Source organism: Porites lutea, chromosome 8, assembly GCF_958299795.1.
Source record: "Porites lutea chromosome 8, jaPorLute2.1, whole genome shotgun sequence".
NCBI lineage: Eukaryota > Metazoa > Cnidaria > Anthozoa > Scleractinia > Poritidae > Porites > Porites lutea.
Genome location: NC_133208.1, coordinates 27,533,968 through 27,551,321, shown reverse-complemented (window position 1 = coordinate 27,551,321; position 17,354 = coordinate 27,533,968). Strand labels below are relative to the sequence as shown.

At 39.1% G+C, this 17,354-nt stretch overlaps 1 protein-coding gene across 1 annotated transcript; it reads left to right on the top strand.

Moving 5' to 3' along the window:
* Nucleotides 1-6,344: 6,344 nt before the first annotated feature.
* On the top strand, nucleotides 6,345-10,250 carry LOC140946144 (GFP-like non-fluorescent chromoprotein). The gene is made up of 5 exons (XM_073395227.1): nucleotides 6,345-6,391; nucleotides 6,953-7,053; nucleotides 8,076-8,294; nucleotides 8,621-8,830; nucleotides 10,008-10,250. The coding sequence occupies exons 1-5, from the start codon at nucleotides 6,389-6,391 to the stop codon at nucleotides 10,138-10,140; spliced, it is 666 nt and encodes a 221-aa protein (XP_073251328.1). The 5' UTR covers nucleotides 6,345-6,388; the 3' UTR covers nucleotides 10,141-10,250.
* Nucleotides 10,251-17,354: the final 7,104 nt, after the last annotated feature.

Below are 17,354 nucleotides of genomic sequence, written 5' to 3'. Positions count from 1 at the left end.
AAAGCTCAAATTCGATCTCAAAATCTTTGCTTTGAACTTCAAATTGAACAAAATGCAAACTAAGCGCAAACACTTGTGATCCTGAATGATTTTGCTCTATTTCGCTATTTCCTAGCATTTTAGCGAGAACCCTGGGAACGAGGTTGGTATTTTAGAGCAAATGCACGCAGGGTGTGTAATAAACAGCAGGCATTTAATAGAAAGGGGAGTCCAATACAAACTGGAAAACGTAAAGGGGGCCTTTATTAGACAAGAAAAAAATGGAAAATGGGGAACTGTGAAGAGTCTTTTTAGGAATCGTCCTTTAATTTTATTACATTTATTGGAAGGTGATGACGTCATACATTATATACTTTCGAGCGTGTGCCCTGTAATGGATGCTTTCGTATTTCGGCCATCGTTTAAGCGTTTTCATGTGGACGGGCAAAAACGATTCAAACTCGCTACGTGTGGGCGCGTATTTTAAAATATCCGGATGCGTGTGGATAGGGCCTGAAATATGATAATCACAGATAAAGAAAAAGAAATTGTGACTTATAATTAGTTAATCAATTATGACAAAATTATGACTCAATTAATTTTAATGTCCATGTCCTCGTTCGTTGTAATCCTGGATGTCCTGTTCTGATGAACTTATTTCTTGTTTCTCTTCATCTTGGCCTTCCTGTTGCAACTGACTTGACTGTTTTTTCATTTCCTGTTCGATTACCAGCTCGTTCAAATAATCCCGGCATGCTTTGACAACTCCAGGTTTTGTGCAGCTCGTAATGCATACTTCGTTACAGGTCGTGCAGCTAACACAGTCATCCCAGTCATCACAACTGCTTTGGTACATTCTATATTGACCGTCGCAATACCGGATACAATCTACGAACTGGGCACGAGGTCTTTCCATTACGAAACTTGTGAGTATTACCATGAGAAGTACTGGGAGCGAGACCATCTAAAGAACAAAAGTGAAAGCTTTAACGTTTAGTACGTTTATGTTTTAAGACTGCGAGCAGTAGATCGAGAGCACGCGCGTGAGGGGCGAGCGGGGTTGCTGCGAGGAACGAGAGCGAAGAAGAAATTTGAGACTGCGACAGGATCTTTGATCTGGTGATTTCCTCTCTCCGCACCAATTTCTGCTCTTTTTACCATTTTAATGTAATGTAAGTGTAACGCGAAAATTTCATGGTGTAAGCAACTTTTTGAAGAAAACATGGAAACTACCACATCATTTTCTTCTCATCTCATAGGTTCATATACGGTTCCAAACACAAGGAAAAGACTATGTAAGCAAGTATTACGTGAAATAAAAACGACAAGAAAAGAACGGAAGGAATATGCACAAATCGTAATTATGACAAAATGAAGGGCAGCATAAAGAAGTTTTAAAAACTAATTCCAACCCCTACATTTCCATTCCCAGCAATTCTACGCTTTCTTTTTTTATTCTCTCCCCTTCCTTCCTTATGCAAACAATCTACAGGATGTTCTTAGACAATAACTTAAATTTCTTTTATTCACATTTGTTTTTTAAGATTTTACAATTGTACAATCTCACACCTATATATCAACAACTGTTTTTAACACATCTACACCTCATCGCACACAGTAATACTATCAATAGTAATAAAAAGACGAAAGTTATCGGTTAAACCAGGTTAAAAATGGGGCATTGAAGATTTAGAAAGCGGATATGTTACGAAGCGCTATAGGAGCTATGCCACGCTATTCGTTATCTTTTTTAAAAAGCTAAAACCTCTTTTGCATCAAATGTATCCCAAACATAATGCATGTAGTCCCGTTTTGTTATTTAACCTATATTTAGGCATTGAAACTGTTTTCTGTCCTTTGTTGCAACAGATTGCAAGGATGGACGTGAATTAAAACGTGACAAAGTTGGGCCTGCAATATTGTGGTTAGACTTCCCGGATGAAATTTTCATGATATTTTCTTCATAACTCTACAGGAGTATTTTGTGTTAGGGTAAGGGCACCCCCGGGGGGGGGGGGGGGGTACTGCCATATATGGGCTATATAGGTATGTGCCGCTGTGAAGGGTATGGTTTTCAAGCAGTTTACTCTGGGATAGGGTATATAAATCAAAGCGTTTGGGTCTAGAACAGGGTATCATTTTCCATGTAAACTGATCAACTGGCTGAAGCTTTTAGTCTAGACTAGGGAAACCGGGAATTGACACTCAAAAATATAAAAAAGTCAAATCGGTTTCGTTTTGGCTGGACTGTGCTAGTGACCTCAGTTGTTTCTGGAAAACACCTACTCTACGATAGGGGGGGATTTTGGGAGTTTAGTCTAGTATAGGGTAGCAGTGTTCTATCTAGGGTATTTAAGGGGTAGAAGTTTTCCCTCAAAAATGCCTAGCTTCCCCCTCAAAAATATTGTTATCATTGCAGAATATAAGTAACTGTACTGGAATAATCATCCAGGCGCGATGAGGTCAGTGCACGTGAAGTAAGTATTCCCCGTCTAATCACAGTATTTGACAAGGAACATGGAGTATTATTTAAAAATAAAATACCACTGTAACATTTCTTAAAATTGTGTCTCAAAATGCACCAGATTGTATCTCAGCGCATGTTCATTTCAAAAACTTTCCGGGGGGGCACGCCCTCGGAACCACCAGGAAACTCATGGCCTTCGGCCACTCGGCACTTCTCCTCCAAACAATAATCCTAGATAGAACCCTGGGTAGCAAAATTCACTTGAACTAGCTCTGGTATAGGCTAAGGGTTCCAGGGTCCCAGCGGCACATCCCCACCCAAAAAGTTCTAAAGTACCCTTCCCCGGAAAGGCACTAAGCAATGATTACAGTAAAGAATCGACCTGAAACAGCAATACACACATAGCTCCGTTAAGATCGAAAGCCTAGCTACAATTTACAAGTAAAATTAGCTCTATTTGCAAACAAATTAAGATCACTCTTGAAATATATTATTCATTTTAGTCCCAATTGAGCACGAAGACTTAAGGTACACATTATATCCTGTTTGGCCTTAAAAAAAGCCTTCCGACCCCTAGAAACCGTTCTCGGGCCGCTTTCTTAACCTTTTAAGGGGTAAACGTTTCAGGACACTATTTCAAACTGTAGTTTCTCAACTTGTGCTATTTAGCTGTGCGCGAGGCCAGAGATCCACCGCGGACTTATGTCTAAGGTGTTTTTTGTTTTGTTATATTTAGCTTGATTTTATTTGACATTAAGGGAGAATATAGGGAAGGAATGAGCTTTCTTTCCCTAAAACCCTTTGCGTCCAAGTAAAATTACGAAATGACAGATGGCGCCGACCAAGACCAGTTTAGTTTTAAACACAAGGAAGTTTTTTAAAAAAAGTTAAGTAAATCAGTAACAGCTCAACTTTGAGAACGACCTTCGTTGACGCAAGGGACTGCATAAAATTGCGAGGAACGCGCGAGTCAAGCGGGAAGCGCAAGGCGCCGTTTCCTGGCCCGCGTTTCTCGCGCGTCGGGTAAGTCTGTAATACGAGCCAGCCCAATACCACTTCTTAGGTTTACAATATTTATAAAAAAACAAAGGAAGAACAAGGAAGCAAAAGTGAAACACTCACACGAACACCCGCTCAGAAGAGAAACGCGACATTTCACTAATGATTGGTTAAACACTTAAGGTGAGTATAGTTCTAGTAGTCAACCAAGCTTCCACTTTTAGAAGGACTCATTGACCGTGAAAATTCTCTCATGGTAGTGGCAAGCTTCTCGAACTCTTCCTATTTAATGGATTCCAAAGTTCTCTGCATTCGAACTTTTGAATCGAGATGCGAGCAGCGGGACTCGGGTTCGTCGAGTCTTAACTTGAGTCGCTGGATTTCCTCGTCCCGCTCGTCAAGCTGCATGTGAAAAATAAAGAAGCATTATACACCGTATTCACAAATGGCGGATATGCGGGAAAAAACTGGTGCCTAGTCATGAAAGCGAGGCGTTGCAGGATAAACAAAAATTCCAAATGAAGACTTTCAGTGAACTTGCTGAGTGTTAAGCGCGGATTCCACCTAAAATAGCTTTGTACGGACTTCTTTTTAAATACAACTACGTGGGATGTCTTCTGCCTTTAATGTTTAGTAGTGATTTGCTGTTTGCAATCAAAAGGGACGCGTATATCTTCAAGGAAACAGGATGATTTTGTAGGTTTCGTGGACGATCGCCGAAAGAAAAAGAAAAGCGACAAACATGTTGGCCCAAACTTCAGCTAATATCTTCCATTAGCTGCATTTGAATGTTCTCTCAAAAAAACATAATACACTTTGTATTTGTTTTCAATTGAAATCAAACTGGTTCACTGAAAATTGCCGACTTGTAGTAATTATGTAATATAAGACGAATACTTCTTTTGCCCTGGAACGAAAACGAGTTCTCATTTTTTATCAAGAGTTATCCTCTCTTGTTTTTATTTATTCATTTTTTTTTTTTCGCAAACAGCAGAAACAGACAAGTTTTTACAAAAAAAGTTGCTCATGCAAACAACTTGAAGCTGCTAAAGTAAAGGTGCGGCCGTCTGTAGTTGTCAAAAAAGGTCTTTTATGGATGCCGGCCACATCAGGATACGAATGAAACAAATGAGAGACAAAATTTAAGATTACGGCTGTCTAGACTACCGTGTGGCACGAAATTTTTCCGGGAGTTTATTTTTGGGGATTGGCGATTCTTTGTGTTTTGCGGGAACTAATTTTTGCCATTAGGACAGATTGGTTTTCCGTGCTGGGAATTAATTTTTGCGATTTTCAGAAAGTACCCAGTACCCAGCATTGATAATATTTTCGTTTTTATTGAGTACGTGCAATAGAAATACATATTTTCAAACAATAAACCAGTATTTCGTTGTTTTTGACAAGTTGTGATTGAACAGACACAATTTCTTAGTACTGTATTTTTGAAAAGAGAATGTTTACTCTGGAGTAAATTTTTGCGGGAAAAATGTTTGCGGTAATTTTTATTCGCGGGAACTCATTAGTTTTGCGGATCGCTGGAAAAACCGCAAAAATCGCAAAAATTAGAACCCGCAAAAATTTCGTGCCACATTGTAGCTTGCGTACGTGATCAGACGCCTTTGTAAAATGGGGTTGACAGGCGTCCCAAGCTCACGTTACGAGTGTGTTATGTAAATTAACTTTCGCACAAGAGAGTCGGTGTCGCGTTACAAGCAACCGTTGATTCCTTGTACGAGAAATAAAATACTGAGGTCTGACTGCGAACGCTAAATATCATTATTCTTACTTATTTTTCTATAGAATAAATAAAGAAGACTTACCTTTGATGTATTCCTGTGTTTTTTGGCTCTGTAATAATATGAAGAGTGACAGGGGTCAATCAATAAGAGCCACAAAACTCTGACTAAATCCCCGGAGGGGAGGGTGGAGGGGGGGGTACTGCCATATGTGGGCTATTTAGGTGTGTGCCGTTGTGAAGGGTATGGTATTCAAGCAGTTTACTCTAGGATAGGGTATATAAATCAGAGAGTTTGGGTCTAGAATAGGGTATCATTTTTCAGGAAACTGATCAGTTGGTTGAAGATTTTATCTAGACTAAGGATTGTGGTAAAAGGTTTTGTTTTGGCTAGACTGTGCTAGTGACCTCAGTAGTTTCTGGAAAACAGCTACTCTAGGATAGGGGAGACTTGGGGAGTTTACTCTAGTATAGGGTAGCAAAATTCAGCTGAACTAGTTCTGGTATAGGTTAAGGATTCCAGGGTCCCAGCGGCACATCCCCACCCAGAAATTCCTTAAGTACCCCCCCCTCCCCGGACTAAATCGATGAATTCACACCAAAAAACACAGAAATACATCACATTTTTTCTCTATATAAAGGTTTACCTGGATTGACTCCTGTAGATTAGATATTAATAAAGCGCTGGGCCTTAATATAAAGAGAAAACCGTTTACGGTACAACCCATAAAACAGCCATAAATCAGCTCATGGATCACACAGGAGAGACGTAACACACATTTTATGTAAGCTAAGCTGTTTTTTTATTGAAATCCTTTCATTTTCGTAGGTTACGGAAACGATAGGTTTTTTTCCCATACAAATCCCTATATTTCGAATGTTATGCAACAATGTCGATGGTCGCCGATGCTTATATTTCGAACTTGGGCTACCTGTGCTAGTACAAAAAAACTCTTTGATGGAAACCCATCTATAAAGTTCCCACCAGGAAATATGCTAATAAAAGAAACGAGGCAAAAGTTCAATTAACTCGTCTGGAAAAGTGTCTGGAGATTATGCAACTCACCTTGGTGATTGGTTGGTTAGCATTAATTTTGTCATATATAAAGAACCGCACAGAAGCAAGCTGCATTCACTACAGTGTTCCGTTCAGAGACGCAGCTAAGCACAGTTTCCAAGTCGTTTATCGTCACTTCTTCATCTCCACCATGGTAAGAACATACAGTTCAAGTGAACCTTTATCAGCGATCATCTCCACCACATGTCGCTCTTTTGTTTTTTGTCCCAGCTAACAGTCCTTACAGTTTTCTTTTGTGCTAATTTCTCTTGTCTACAACGCCCACCGGTCATTAACGGTGCAATGACCACCTTGAGTGCTTTCCATAACCAAGAAAATCGGCTCTTCACAACGGCTAATCGAAAAAAAAAAAAACCATGTACGAGCTGATATATTGTGCCTAAATTGGTTTGTTAATATTTTTGTTCTGATCATTTGGTTTCTGGTTGATTTTGATAGTGTTACGTAATACTACGCTAAGTCAAACTTTTATGAAACTACAAAAGTTCAATCTTTTTATGTGTTTCATGTGGTTGACTTGTTAATGTGCCCGAGCCTGAGAAAGTTTCCGTTTCTAGTTTTCCAGGAATTTTGCTTTAGTTGCATGAGCCTAAAATTAAATTGGATGCCTAAACAAGGAGGTTTTTGTAGTATCAAGCACTTTTGCACGTTACAACCGTTTTAACATTTTTTCCGCTGTCTTTCAATTTAACAGAGTGTAATCGCTAACCAAATGACCTACAAGGTTCATATGGAGGGCACGGTCAATGGACACGCCTTTGAGGTTAAAGGCGAAGGACAAGGACAACCCTACGAGTAAGTTAAATTTCTGTTTAGTATATCTCGCGTTTTAGCAGTCGAGGCTATTTTCATTTCCATGCTTTTCTAAAAATTGGGGGAAGAAAATAGAATTACAGTTAAACCAGGTAATAAGAACGGCCTGTGTTCCTATTTTTTCAATTAAAGAAGGTCCTATATTACCCGAGGCTCAGAGAGGAGCAATTTATTTTTCACTGCTCTTATAATAAATATAATAAAATCTGAATTGCATAATGTCCTACATGGAATCAGAGTGCGTGTAAAATTTTGTTCGTTCGCTCTATTGTGTAATAGTCAATAATACATTACATTAGACTTGCACAATTCATTAAATATGAAAACTATATAACCATTGTCTTATCGTGTACTTGGTTCTCCAGTGAACACGGTATGGTTTTCAGGGCCTTGAGAGCGAATAGAGGTTTCCCGATATTTGGGACGGACAAGCCATTTCTTGTCTTGAACAGGGTCACGAAATGAACGATTTTTGTCTTAAAAAACAAGTGAGAGGCCCCATCCTCTGATTAAGTGGAGTAGCGCATTCCAAAGTGGTCTTCCTAAATCTGCGCCCTTCCCAATCGCAGGATTGTAATTTGAAGATCGGTTCTTAACGAGAGGGAAAAACTTGAGAACCGGTAGATTTTTTAAGTGTGACTGATTTTTTCCAAGGTAAATTACCTCGGAAAAGTTTTATCGTCTGGGTGTTGGATATGTCTCGAGAACGACAGAGTTTTCCTTGACAGCTACCCCAAAGCGATAAATAGGGAAAAATGAAATACCGGCGAAGGTCTTGATGACAGAACCGGACATAGCTACCGCTGTGAAAGAAATTTGGGGGGCACGAGTCGTCTACGTCTTTGCCTTTCTTCACCTTGCACGTTGAATTTGCGTAAGAAATAACAGCGAGATAAAAGAAAAAACGTCTCTTTGATCAGCTAAATCCCTGCGCATCTTGCCTAATTCTTGAATTTATATAAACGTGTCTCCAATTTGTAATGCAAACTATTTTTTCTTCTCAGCGGTGTGCAGACCGTAAAGCTCACTGTGACCAAGGGAGGACCTCTGCCGTTTGCTTGGGATATTTTGGCGCCACAGACTCAGTATGGAAGCATACCATTTACCAAGTACCCTGGCGACATCCCGGACTATGTAAAGCAGTCATTCCCTGAGGGATATACATGGGAGAGGATCATGACTTTTGAAGATGGTGCAGTGTGTACTGTTATCAATGATTCCAGGTACTGAAGAAAAAGATAATTGAATCAAAAAGTTTTAAAAAAGCAATGAGTCTATCAGTATAGGAAGCATGAGTATTATTAAGTCTCCCATCAAGTTTTTGCTCCCTAGAAAAAGCTAATGGACCTAATGATAAGGTGGTAATGAATGTCGGCGAAGCAGACTTGGTTATTCCCAACCACTAAAGTTTCAAGTATTGAAAATCCGCCATATTGAGGGGCTGCCCGCACGCTCACTTGGAAATGCTCCTGCACTTATGAGAAGCGGTATATGATAAATATCCACCACCTTTCCTTTGTAACTGTCTTTGTTTTCTCTTTACCAAAAGAATGGACGGCAACCGTTTCATCTACAACGTTAAGTTCACTGGGGTGAACTTTCCTCTCAATGGGCCTGTTATGCAAAAGAGGACACAGGGCTGGGAACCGAACACTGAGCGTCTCTACGCACGTGATGGGATGCTGATAGGAAACAACTTTATGGCTCTGAGGTTGGAAGGTGGTGGTCATTATACGTGTGAATTCAGAAGTACTTACAAGTAAGTTATCAAAATTATTATTTATCCTATTATCGAGGGTCCCCTAGATGTAGGTTTTTCGCAGCCCACGGTTCGCAGTCGCTGTCTGCGATCGCTTGTCGGCCCTTGCCGGGAGAGTTCGCCTATCAAGCCCGGTATTAAACCTTCGCTTTTCACTCGAATAGCGCAAACTGGCCTGGGGATGAAGCTGGGTTTTTCGGAAAATAGGGATTCGGGAAGTTACTGACTTGTGGGACGAGGTTCACTTCAGGAGTTGTTATCACGAGAGGTATACGGGATTTATATTACATATAGCCATTTTACAATGCGTGATACTGCAAAAGTTGTTTTGAAGATTTAGCATCCGGTAGAAACGATTAAATAGCCAACGAGGCGCGAATTAAATAATAGTTTTATTAAAGCCAAAACGAAAAATGTCATGTGATTTTCCCTTGGTTTACCGGAAGTTACATTAGTCCGGTCATTTTGTAATATTTAAAAATGAAATTTACTAAAATTCCGCCGCTTTGTTCGAGAGATATTTCGTTGTTTTCCATATAAGGTCAAACTAAGGTATATGAGCTGATAACCAAGATTGAGTGAACCAATCAGAATGCTAGAAATGCCGCAATATCCGAGGTTGAAAATTTAATAAAAACAGATATTCATGACCTAGCCTGAGTATTAGGCCTTCCTAAGGGGCTAGGGGAGAGGAGATTTTTTTCCCCAGAAACGCCTGATACTCAGGCTATTCATGACCTCATTTTCTTTTCTACCCAAAAGGGACCCTCAAACCAACTTATTAGAGCTGATTCATTCAAGGGTTGATATATTGCCATGTTATCTTACTGCATTTGCGTCTCATTTACATGATGCGTGATGGCCAATTCCGTTTTCCCCGTGATGCGTGATCCCAAAAAAAGTCAGCGTGATTCGGGATAGGTACCCCTTTCCCTTTGCCACCGTATTTAAATGTGTACAATTTCTTTCAATCTTATTCATTTTATGACATTTTTTTTTCTCTACTTTAAAACCCCCCTCCTTCTTGGTTTGGATTTTCTGTCTGTTGTTAGAGAAAATTGTAACTTGTTGTCTACAAGAGGAAAATATATATCTGTAATCATGATTTAATTTTGCCTCATTAGGATCTATGCAGAGCGTTATTGAGTTTCTTTTTCCTTCCCTTTTCGTTTTTCAGGGCAAAGAAGGCAGTGACGCTTCCAGGGTATCACTTTGTTGACCGCCGACTGGATATCACGAAACACAACAAAGATTACACAAGTGTTGAGCAGTATGAGATTTCTATCGCACGCCACCCAGCACCTCGCTGATCTTCCTTTATCAGCTAAATTAGGGCAGGAATACTCAGTGGCGAAGAGATTTTGATTTCAGCCAAAGAAGTTGAAAGAATTGTAAACAACAAGCTTAAATGATTAAACTTGTGAAAAAATGTTAATTCTTTGTCACTTCATGTTCATTGTTTATCGATTGCTCGGCATCTGAGTAGGTTTAGGTTGATGTGTGTTCACTGCCCGGGGGGAGGGGGGTTACTCCCATACATTACCTATACGGGTATGGGTCGCCCAACGAGGACGTGATTTTGGAGCTCCTGATTTAGAACGGGGTATCCATTTTAGAGGCGTTTTCTAGAACAGGGTATAATATTTCGAACGCACGAATTGAAAAGCTCCAGTGCTTTGGATGATCATGAAGAAGCATTTATTTGATGTATAAGTCGAACAAATAAAAAAATATCTTTTTAAAAAAACAGGGCTATTTCAGTTTACAAACTTTCTTGAACGGAGTATAAAGAATTCGCCCATTTCTAGAACGGGGTATCAGTTGTAGGAGGAAATCTAGAACGGGGTATAAAAAATTGGCCCATTTGTAGAACGAGGAAAATTAGGGGAAATTTTTTTTAGAACGGGGTGCCAATTTGGAGTCCCGGGCGGCACATACCCACCCAAAAAATACCCAGGTGACCCAGGTAATCAAAGCATTTTCCCTTTGGTTGGCATCTTCTTATCTTAATGATGTACATATAAATATACACCGTAAATATGATCTAATAGACACCCGGGCTGTCTATTTAATTTTACGATCCCAAGCGTTTAAGAGAGAGGCGTATACAACTGTATTCTCAGAACTGTAGCAAGCTCAACTAAACTACACTAATATGCTATCGGAGAATATATCAGTTTTAAAAAAAGCAGATAATCCTGTCCATCCACTGATACGTCTAACCTGCTTAATTGTTTTTTAAAGCTCAAATTCGATCTCAAAATCTTTGCTTTGAACTTCAAATTGAACAAAATGCAAACTAAGCGCAAACACTTGTGATCCTGAATGATTTTGCTCTATTTCGCTATTTCCTAGCATTTTAGCGAGAACCCTGGGAACGAGGTTGGTATTTTAGAGCAAATGCACGCAGGGTGTGTAATAAACAGCAGGCATTTAATAGAAAGGGGAGTCCAATACAAACTGGAAAACGTAAAGGGGGCCTTTATTAGACAAGAAAAAAATGGAAAATGGGGAACTGTGAAGAGTCTTTTTAGGAATCGTCCTTCAAGTTTATTACATTTATTGGAAGGTGATGACGTCATAAATTATATACTTTCGAGCGTGTGCCCTGTAATGGATGCTTTCGTATTTCGGCCATCGTTTAAGCGTTTTCATGTGGACGGGCAAAAACGATTCAAACTCGCTACGTGTGGGCGCGTATTTTAAAATATCCGGATGCGTGTGGATAGGGCGTGAAATATGATAATCACAGATAAAGAAAAAGAAATTGTGACTTAGTTAATCAATTATGACTAAATTATGACTCAATTAATTTTAATGTCCATGTCCTCGTTCGTTGTAATCCTGGTCGTCCTGTTCTGATGAACTTATTTCTTGTTTCTCTTCATCTTGGCCTTCCTGTTGCAACTGACTTGACTGTTTTTCCATTTCCTGTTCGATTACCAGCTCGTTCAAATAATCCCGGCATGCTTTGACAACTCCATGTTTTGTGCAGCTCGTAATGCATACTTCGTTACAGGTCGTGCAGCTAACACAGTCATCCCAGTCATCACAACTGCTTTGGCACATTCTATATTGACCGTCGCAATACCGGATACAATCTACGAACTGGGCACGAGGTCTTTCCATTACGAAACTTGTGAGTATTACCATGAGAAGTACTGGGAGCGAGACCATCTAAAGAACAAAAGTGAAAGCTTTAACGTTTAGTACGTTTATGTTTTAAGACTGCGAGCAGTAGATCGAGAGCACGCGCGTGAGGGGCGGGCGGGGTTGCTGCGAGGAACGAGAGCGAAGAAGAAATTTGAGACTGCGACAGGATCTTTGATCTGGTGATTTCCCCTCTCCGCACCAATTTCTGCTCTTTTTATCATTAATTTGCATAATTTTACTTTTTCGCTCGCCGCAAGTGGCTTTGAGGGAAGAAGGAGCTAGACGACACCACCACTCGCGGTCTATTTTGTTGTTAGTGTTGTGTAATTTAAATGTTTTGTGTTGGACTGGATTTTCAGCAATAAGTAATCTAGAATTTTTACCCGACTGGAAACTATTTCTCAGAAATGTCATATTTTAGAGCAAGTAACCAGGTGTTCTAACCTGCTGCTCAATAAATTAAAGCCTTAAAATAAGTTTTGGGTGTTAAAGGTATAGAAATTGTCCAATTACAATGAGTTCTAATTTGTTTACCTTATTCTCCTTAATTTTCGCGGGTTCTTAAATTCGCGATTTTCGCGATTTTAAAAAATTCGCGAACTTAAAGACCCGCGAAAAATAACGACCGCGAACTTTGATCTCGCGAAATTTAATGCACATAGAGAATCATGTATTTGTGTTTTCAAGGGTCCTAAACAATTTTTAACACAAGGTGTTAGTACAAGGAGCTTTCATCTATCAAAATTTTTAAAATTTTTCAAACTAACTAGGTGAGCAGCACTCTGCGAACTGTTGCTGTAAAACTTGTTTGTTACTTATTTTAGCTAAAACCGTGGCCCCAATTTCACAGCTGTGCCTGTTCCTTTTCGTAAATCCGGCCAAACCTTCAATATTTGCGACCATCATTATTTTTAGTCATATTATGGCTTAAATACAGGCGTTTAGTACTTGATTGTAAAACTCCCTGAAGAAGTCTACGATAGTTAGACGAAACGCGCAGGAGAATAAACAAGTTTTACAGCAACAGTTCGCAGAGTGCTGCTCACTAGTTTGGTTTTAAAAATTTTAAAAATTGTCTCATCGCCAAAGGGTGGGAAAAAGCTGGCATCGCCCAACTATTAGATGAATCGTTTAGTCTTCCCCTGAGGATCCATTTGAAGAGATTGAAGGTTATATTGAGATCTCCTAGGAAGGACATGTAACGATACTCTCGATACTCGATAATGACTCGGAAGAACAAGAAGACTATTTTCATTACTGTAAGACTGACTTTTAGAGGAATACGGCTGCCGCTAAGGGACAACATATTGGTTTTGTTTCAATTGTTGATTAACGTACAATTTTTTTGTAAAAAGGCAAAAAGTAAAGTCACTTAATCGTCAATTTCGCGAAATTAAATTCCCTGCAAACACAATTTTTCTCCGCGATCGCGAAATTTGACTCGCGAAATGTGCCGAGAAAATTTTCGCGAAATTTATGTCCCGCGAAAATAAAGGAGAATAAGGTAGGTATTCCTTATGCAAGTGATCAGAGTTCTGCTTATATATGAGTGACTGAACTAGCAATAAAACAACTTGTTGCATAATAAAAAAATATACTGCTGATACTTTAATTTGTTTTAAGGCTGATTTGGGCTGGAAGCAGGGCACGTCACGGCCACGACCCATAAACCGAGCTATGCCGAGCTAACAGAGAACTTAAGGCTAACTTAGAAATCGCTTTTTTTTGTTTTCTGTTTTAACCAAAGGACGACAACAGACGCCGAACGGATATTTGCCCAAATTGAAAAAAAAAAAACATGCCCAAAATAGCAGAAAAGTTAAAGTGCAATGTTTTCCAAACAAAAGCAAGCCTGTATGCGAGCAATCGGCCATTTTTGATCCAGCAAAATGAAAAAAAAGGACAAAAAGAAAAAAAAAACACCCTTCGCTCTCCACCGCGGAAAATAAATAAATAAATAATAATTAATAAAATAGGAGTCACGAAATGACAGGGTTGAACTAAATTATGCTTGTTTTCTCTTTGACAGAATCACCAAGTAAATATTAATTCTTTTAGAATTCCTATACTATACTTCGAAAGAAGGTGAGAACTGACATAGTTTTAAATTTAGCTCAATTTTGAACTGTAAAATATGGAGCTCTCAATACGTAGCCCCGCAATGTCATACTTTGGGAAGCAAAAATCGACCCTTTCGATTTTTCTGTTGTCGCATCACTTTGAATTGAGAGCAGTGATTTAGGTTACAGATGACTTGTGCATAGTCTGTTAAGTCTGCTTATTAATTTCTATCCATCCTCTCTCCTGACTATGACCATAGTGAATCTACAATTATTATTTCAAAAGCCTGCAAACAGAATTCCAAAAAGGTACAATAAAAAAGATGCTCTGCTTTTAAAATTCGACTGAATACGATAGAAAAAGTGAGTGGAAAGTACGGCTACTTACGGTTCAGATCGTGGAAAACTTCTGGTTAAAACAATTCTTAGATTTTAAATGAAGAATAGAGCTAGAACTGTGGCACATTTTACCAAAGTTAAGGTCTTTACGGCTGCTTTTTATGCTGTTAAAAACGGAAAAGCCAAACTGTTTTATACAATAGTTTGTTGGTTACTTCCTTCGTAGGATGGTCTTGTACGGCCTCTCATTTTACACCATTGGGTTCCTTTTAATTTTTTCAATTACATCCTTCAGAAAAGTGAACACAAAAGGCTTCCCTTTTTTAAAGAGAGATTTAGAATCACGTTTACGGAAACGATCACGTATACGATTTGTGCCACACGTGACCAAGTTTTCACTTTACTTATCATTCACTGTCAGTTAGTTGACACAAAAATTATCAAGTTTCCACTGTTTCCCTAGTTTCGAGATTTTTTCAACTTTAATCTCGTGTTTACCATCTTCCATAAAGGTGATCTTCATCTTTAATTTATAATTTGTGCAAGTTTATAATCAAAGTTAGGAAGCGAAAAGGCTTAATCACTAAAAAAGCGGAAAATTGGTTTTTTAATTGAATATCAAAACAAAAGTCAGTCTGTGGCAAAAAGAAATCACCCATGTAAGTAGAAAACGATTTGCCAATAAAGAAACTGCGGCCGAAGTCCCTGGGCAAGTGTAACGCGAAAATTTCATGGTGTAAGCAACTTTTTGAAGAAAACATGGAAACTACCACATCATTTTCTTCTCATCTCATATGTTCATATACGGTTCCAAACACAAGGAAAAGACTATGTAAGCAAGTATTACGTGAAATAAAAACGACAAGAAAAGAACGGAAGGAATATGCACAAATCGTAATTATGACAAAATGAAGGGCAGCATAAAGAAGTTTTAAAAACAAATTCCAACCCCTACATTTCCATTCCCTGCAATTCTACGCTTTCTTTTTTTATTCTCTCCCCTTCCTTCCCTATGCAAACAATCTACAGGATGTTCTTAGACAATAACTTAAATTTCTTTTATTCACATTTGTTTTTTAAGATTTTACAATTGTACAATCTCACACCTATATATCAACAACTGTTTTTAACACATCTACACCTCATCGCACACAGTAATACTATCAATAGTAATAAAAAGACGAAAGTTATCGGTTAAACCAGGTTAAAAATGGGGCATTGAAGATTTAGAAAGCGGATATGTTACGAAGCGCTATAGGAGCTATGCCACGCTATTCGTTATCTTTTTTAAAAAGCTAAAACCTCTTTTGCATCAAATGTATCCCAAACATAATGCATGTAGTCCCGTTTTGTTATTTAACCTATATTTAGGCATTGAAACTGTTTCCTGTCCTTTGTTGCAACAGATTGCAAGGATGGACGTGAATTAAAACGTGACAAAGTTGGGCCTGCAATATTGTGGTTAGACTTCCCGGTTGAAATTTTCATGATATCTTCTTCATAACTCTACAGGAGTATTTTGTGTTAGGGTAAGGGCATCCCCGGGGGGGGGGGGGGGGGTACTGCCATATATGGGCTATATAGGTATGTGCCGCTGTGAAGGGTATGGTTTTCAAGCAGTTTACTCTGGGATAGGGTATATAAATCAAAGCGTTTGGGTCTAGAACAGGGTATCATTTTCCATGTAAACTGATCAACTGGCTGAAGCTTTTAGTCTAGACTAGGGAAACCGGGAATTGACACTCAAAAATATAAAAAAATCAAATCGGTTTCGTTTTGGCTGGACTGTGCTAGTGACCTCAGTTGTTTCTGGAAAACACCTACTCTACGATAGGGGGGGGATTTCGGGAGTTTAGTCTAGTATAGGGTAGCAGTGTTCTATCTAGGGTATTTAAGGGGTAGAAGTTTTCCCTCAAAAATGCCTAGCTTCCCCCTCAAAAATATTGTTATCATTGCAGAATATAAGTAACTGTACTGGAATAATCATCCAGGCGCGATGAGGTCAGTGCACATGAAGTAAGTATTCCCCGTCTAATCACAGTATTTGACAAGGAACATGGAGTATTATTTAAAAATAAAATACCACTGTAACATTTCTTAAAATTGTGTCTCAAAATGCACCAGATTGTATCTCAGCGCATGTTCATTTCAAAAAATTTCCGGGGGGCACGCCCTCGGAACCACCAGGAAACTCATGGCCTTCGGCCACTCGGCACTTCTCCTCCAAACAATAAATCCTAGATAGAACCCTGGGTAGCAAAATTCACTTGAACTAGCTCTGGTATAGGCTAAGGGTTCCAGGGTCCCAGCGGCACATCCCCACCCAAAAAGTTCTAAAGTACCCTCCCCCGGAAAGGCACTAAGCAATGATTACAGTAAAGAATCGACCTGAAACAGCAATACACACATAGCTCCGTTAAGATCGAAAGCCTAGCTACAATTTACAAGTAAAATTAGCTCTATTTGCAAACAAATGAAGATCACTCTTGAAATATATTACCTGTATTCATTTTAGTCCCAATTGAGCACGAAGACTTAAGGTACACATTATATCCTGTTTGGCCTTAAAAAAAAGCCTTCCGACCCCTAGAAACCGTTCTCGGGCCGCTTTTGTTAATCTTTTAAGGGGTAAACGTTTCAGGACACTTTATTTCAAACTGTAGTTTCTCAACTTGTGCTATTTAGCTAGGCCAGAGATCCACCGCGGACTTATGTCTAAGGTGTTTTTTGTTTTGTTATATTTAGCTTGATTTTATTTGACATTAAGGGAGAATATAGGGAAGGAATGAGCTTTCTTTCCCTAAAACCCTTTGCGTCCAAGTAAAATTACGAAATGACAGATGGCGCCGAAGAAGACCAGTTTAGTTTTAAACACAAGGAAGTTTTTTAAAAAAAAGTTAAGTAAATCAGTAACAGCTCAACTTTGAGAACGACCTTCGTTGACGCAAGGGACTGCATAAAATTGCGAGGAA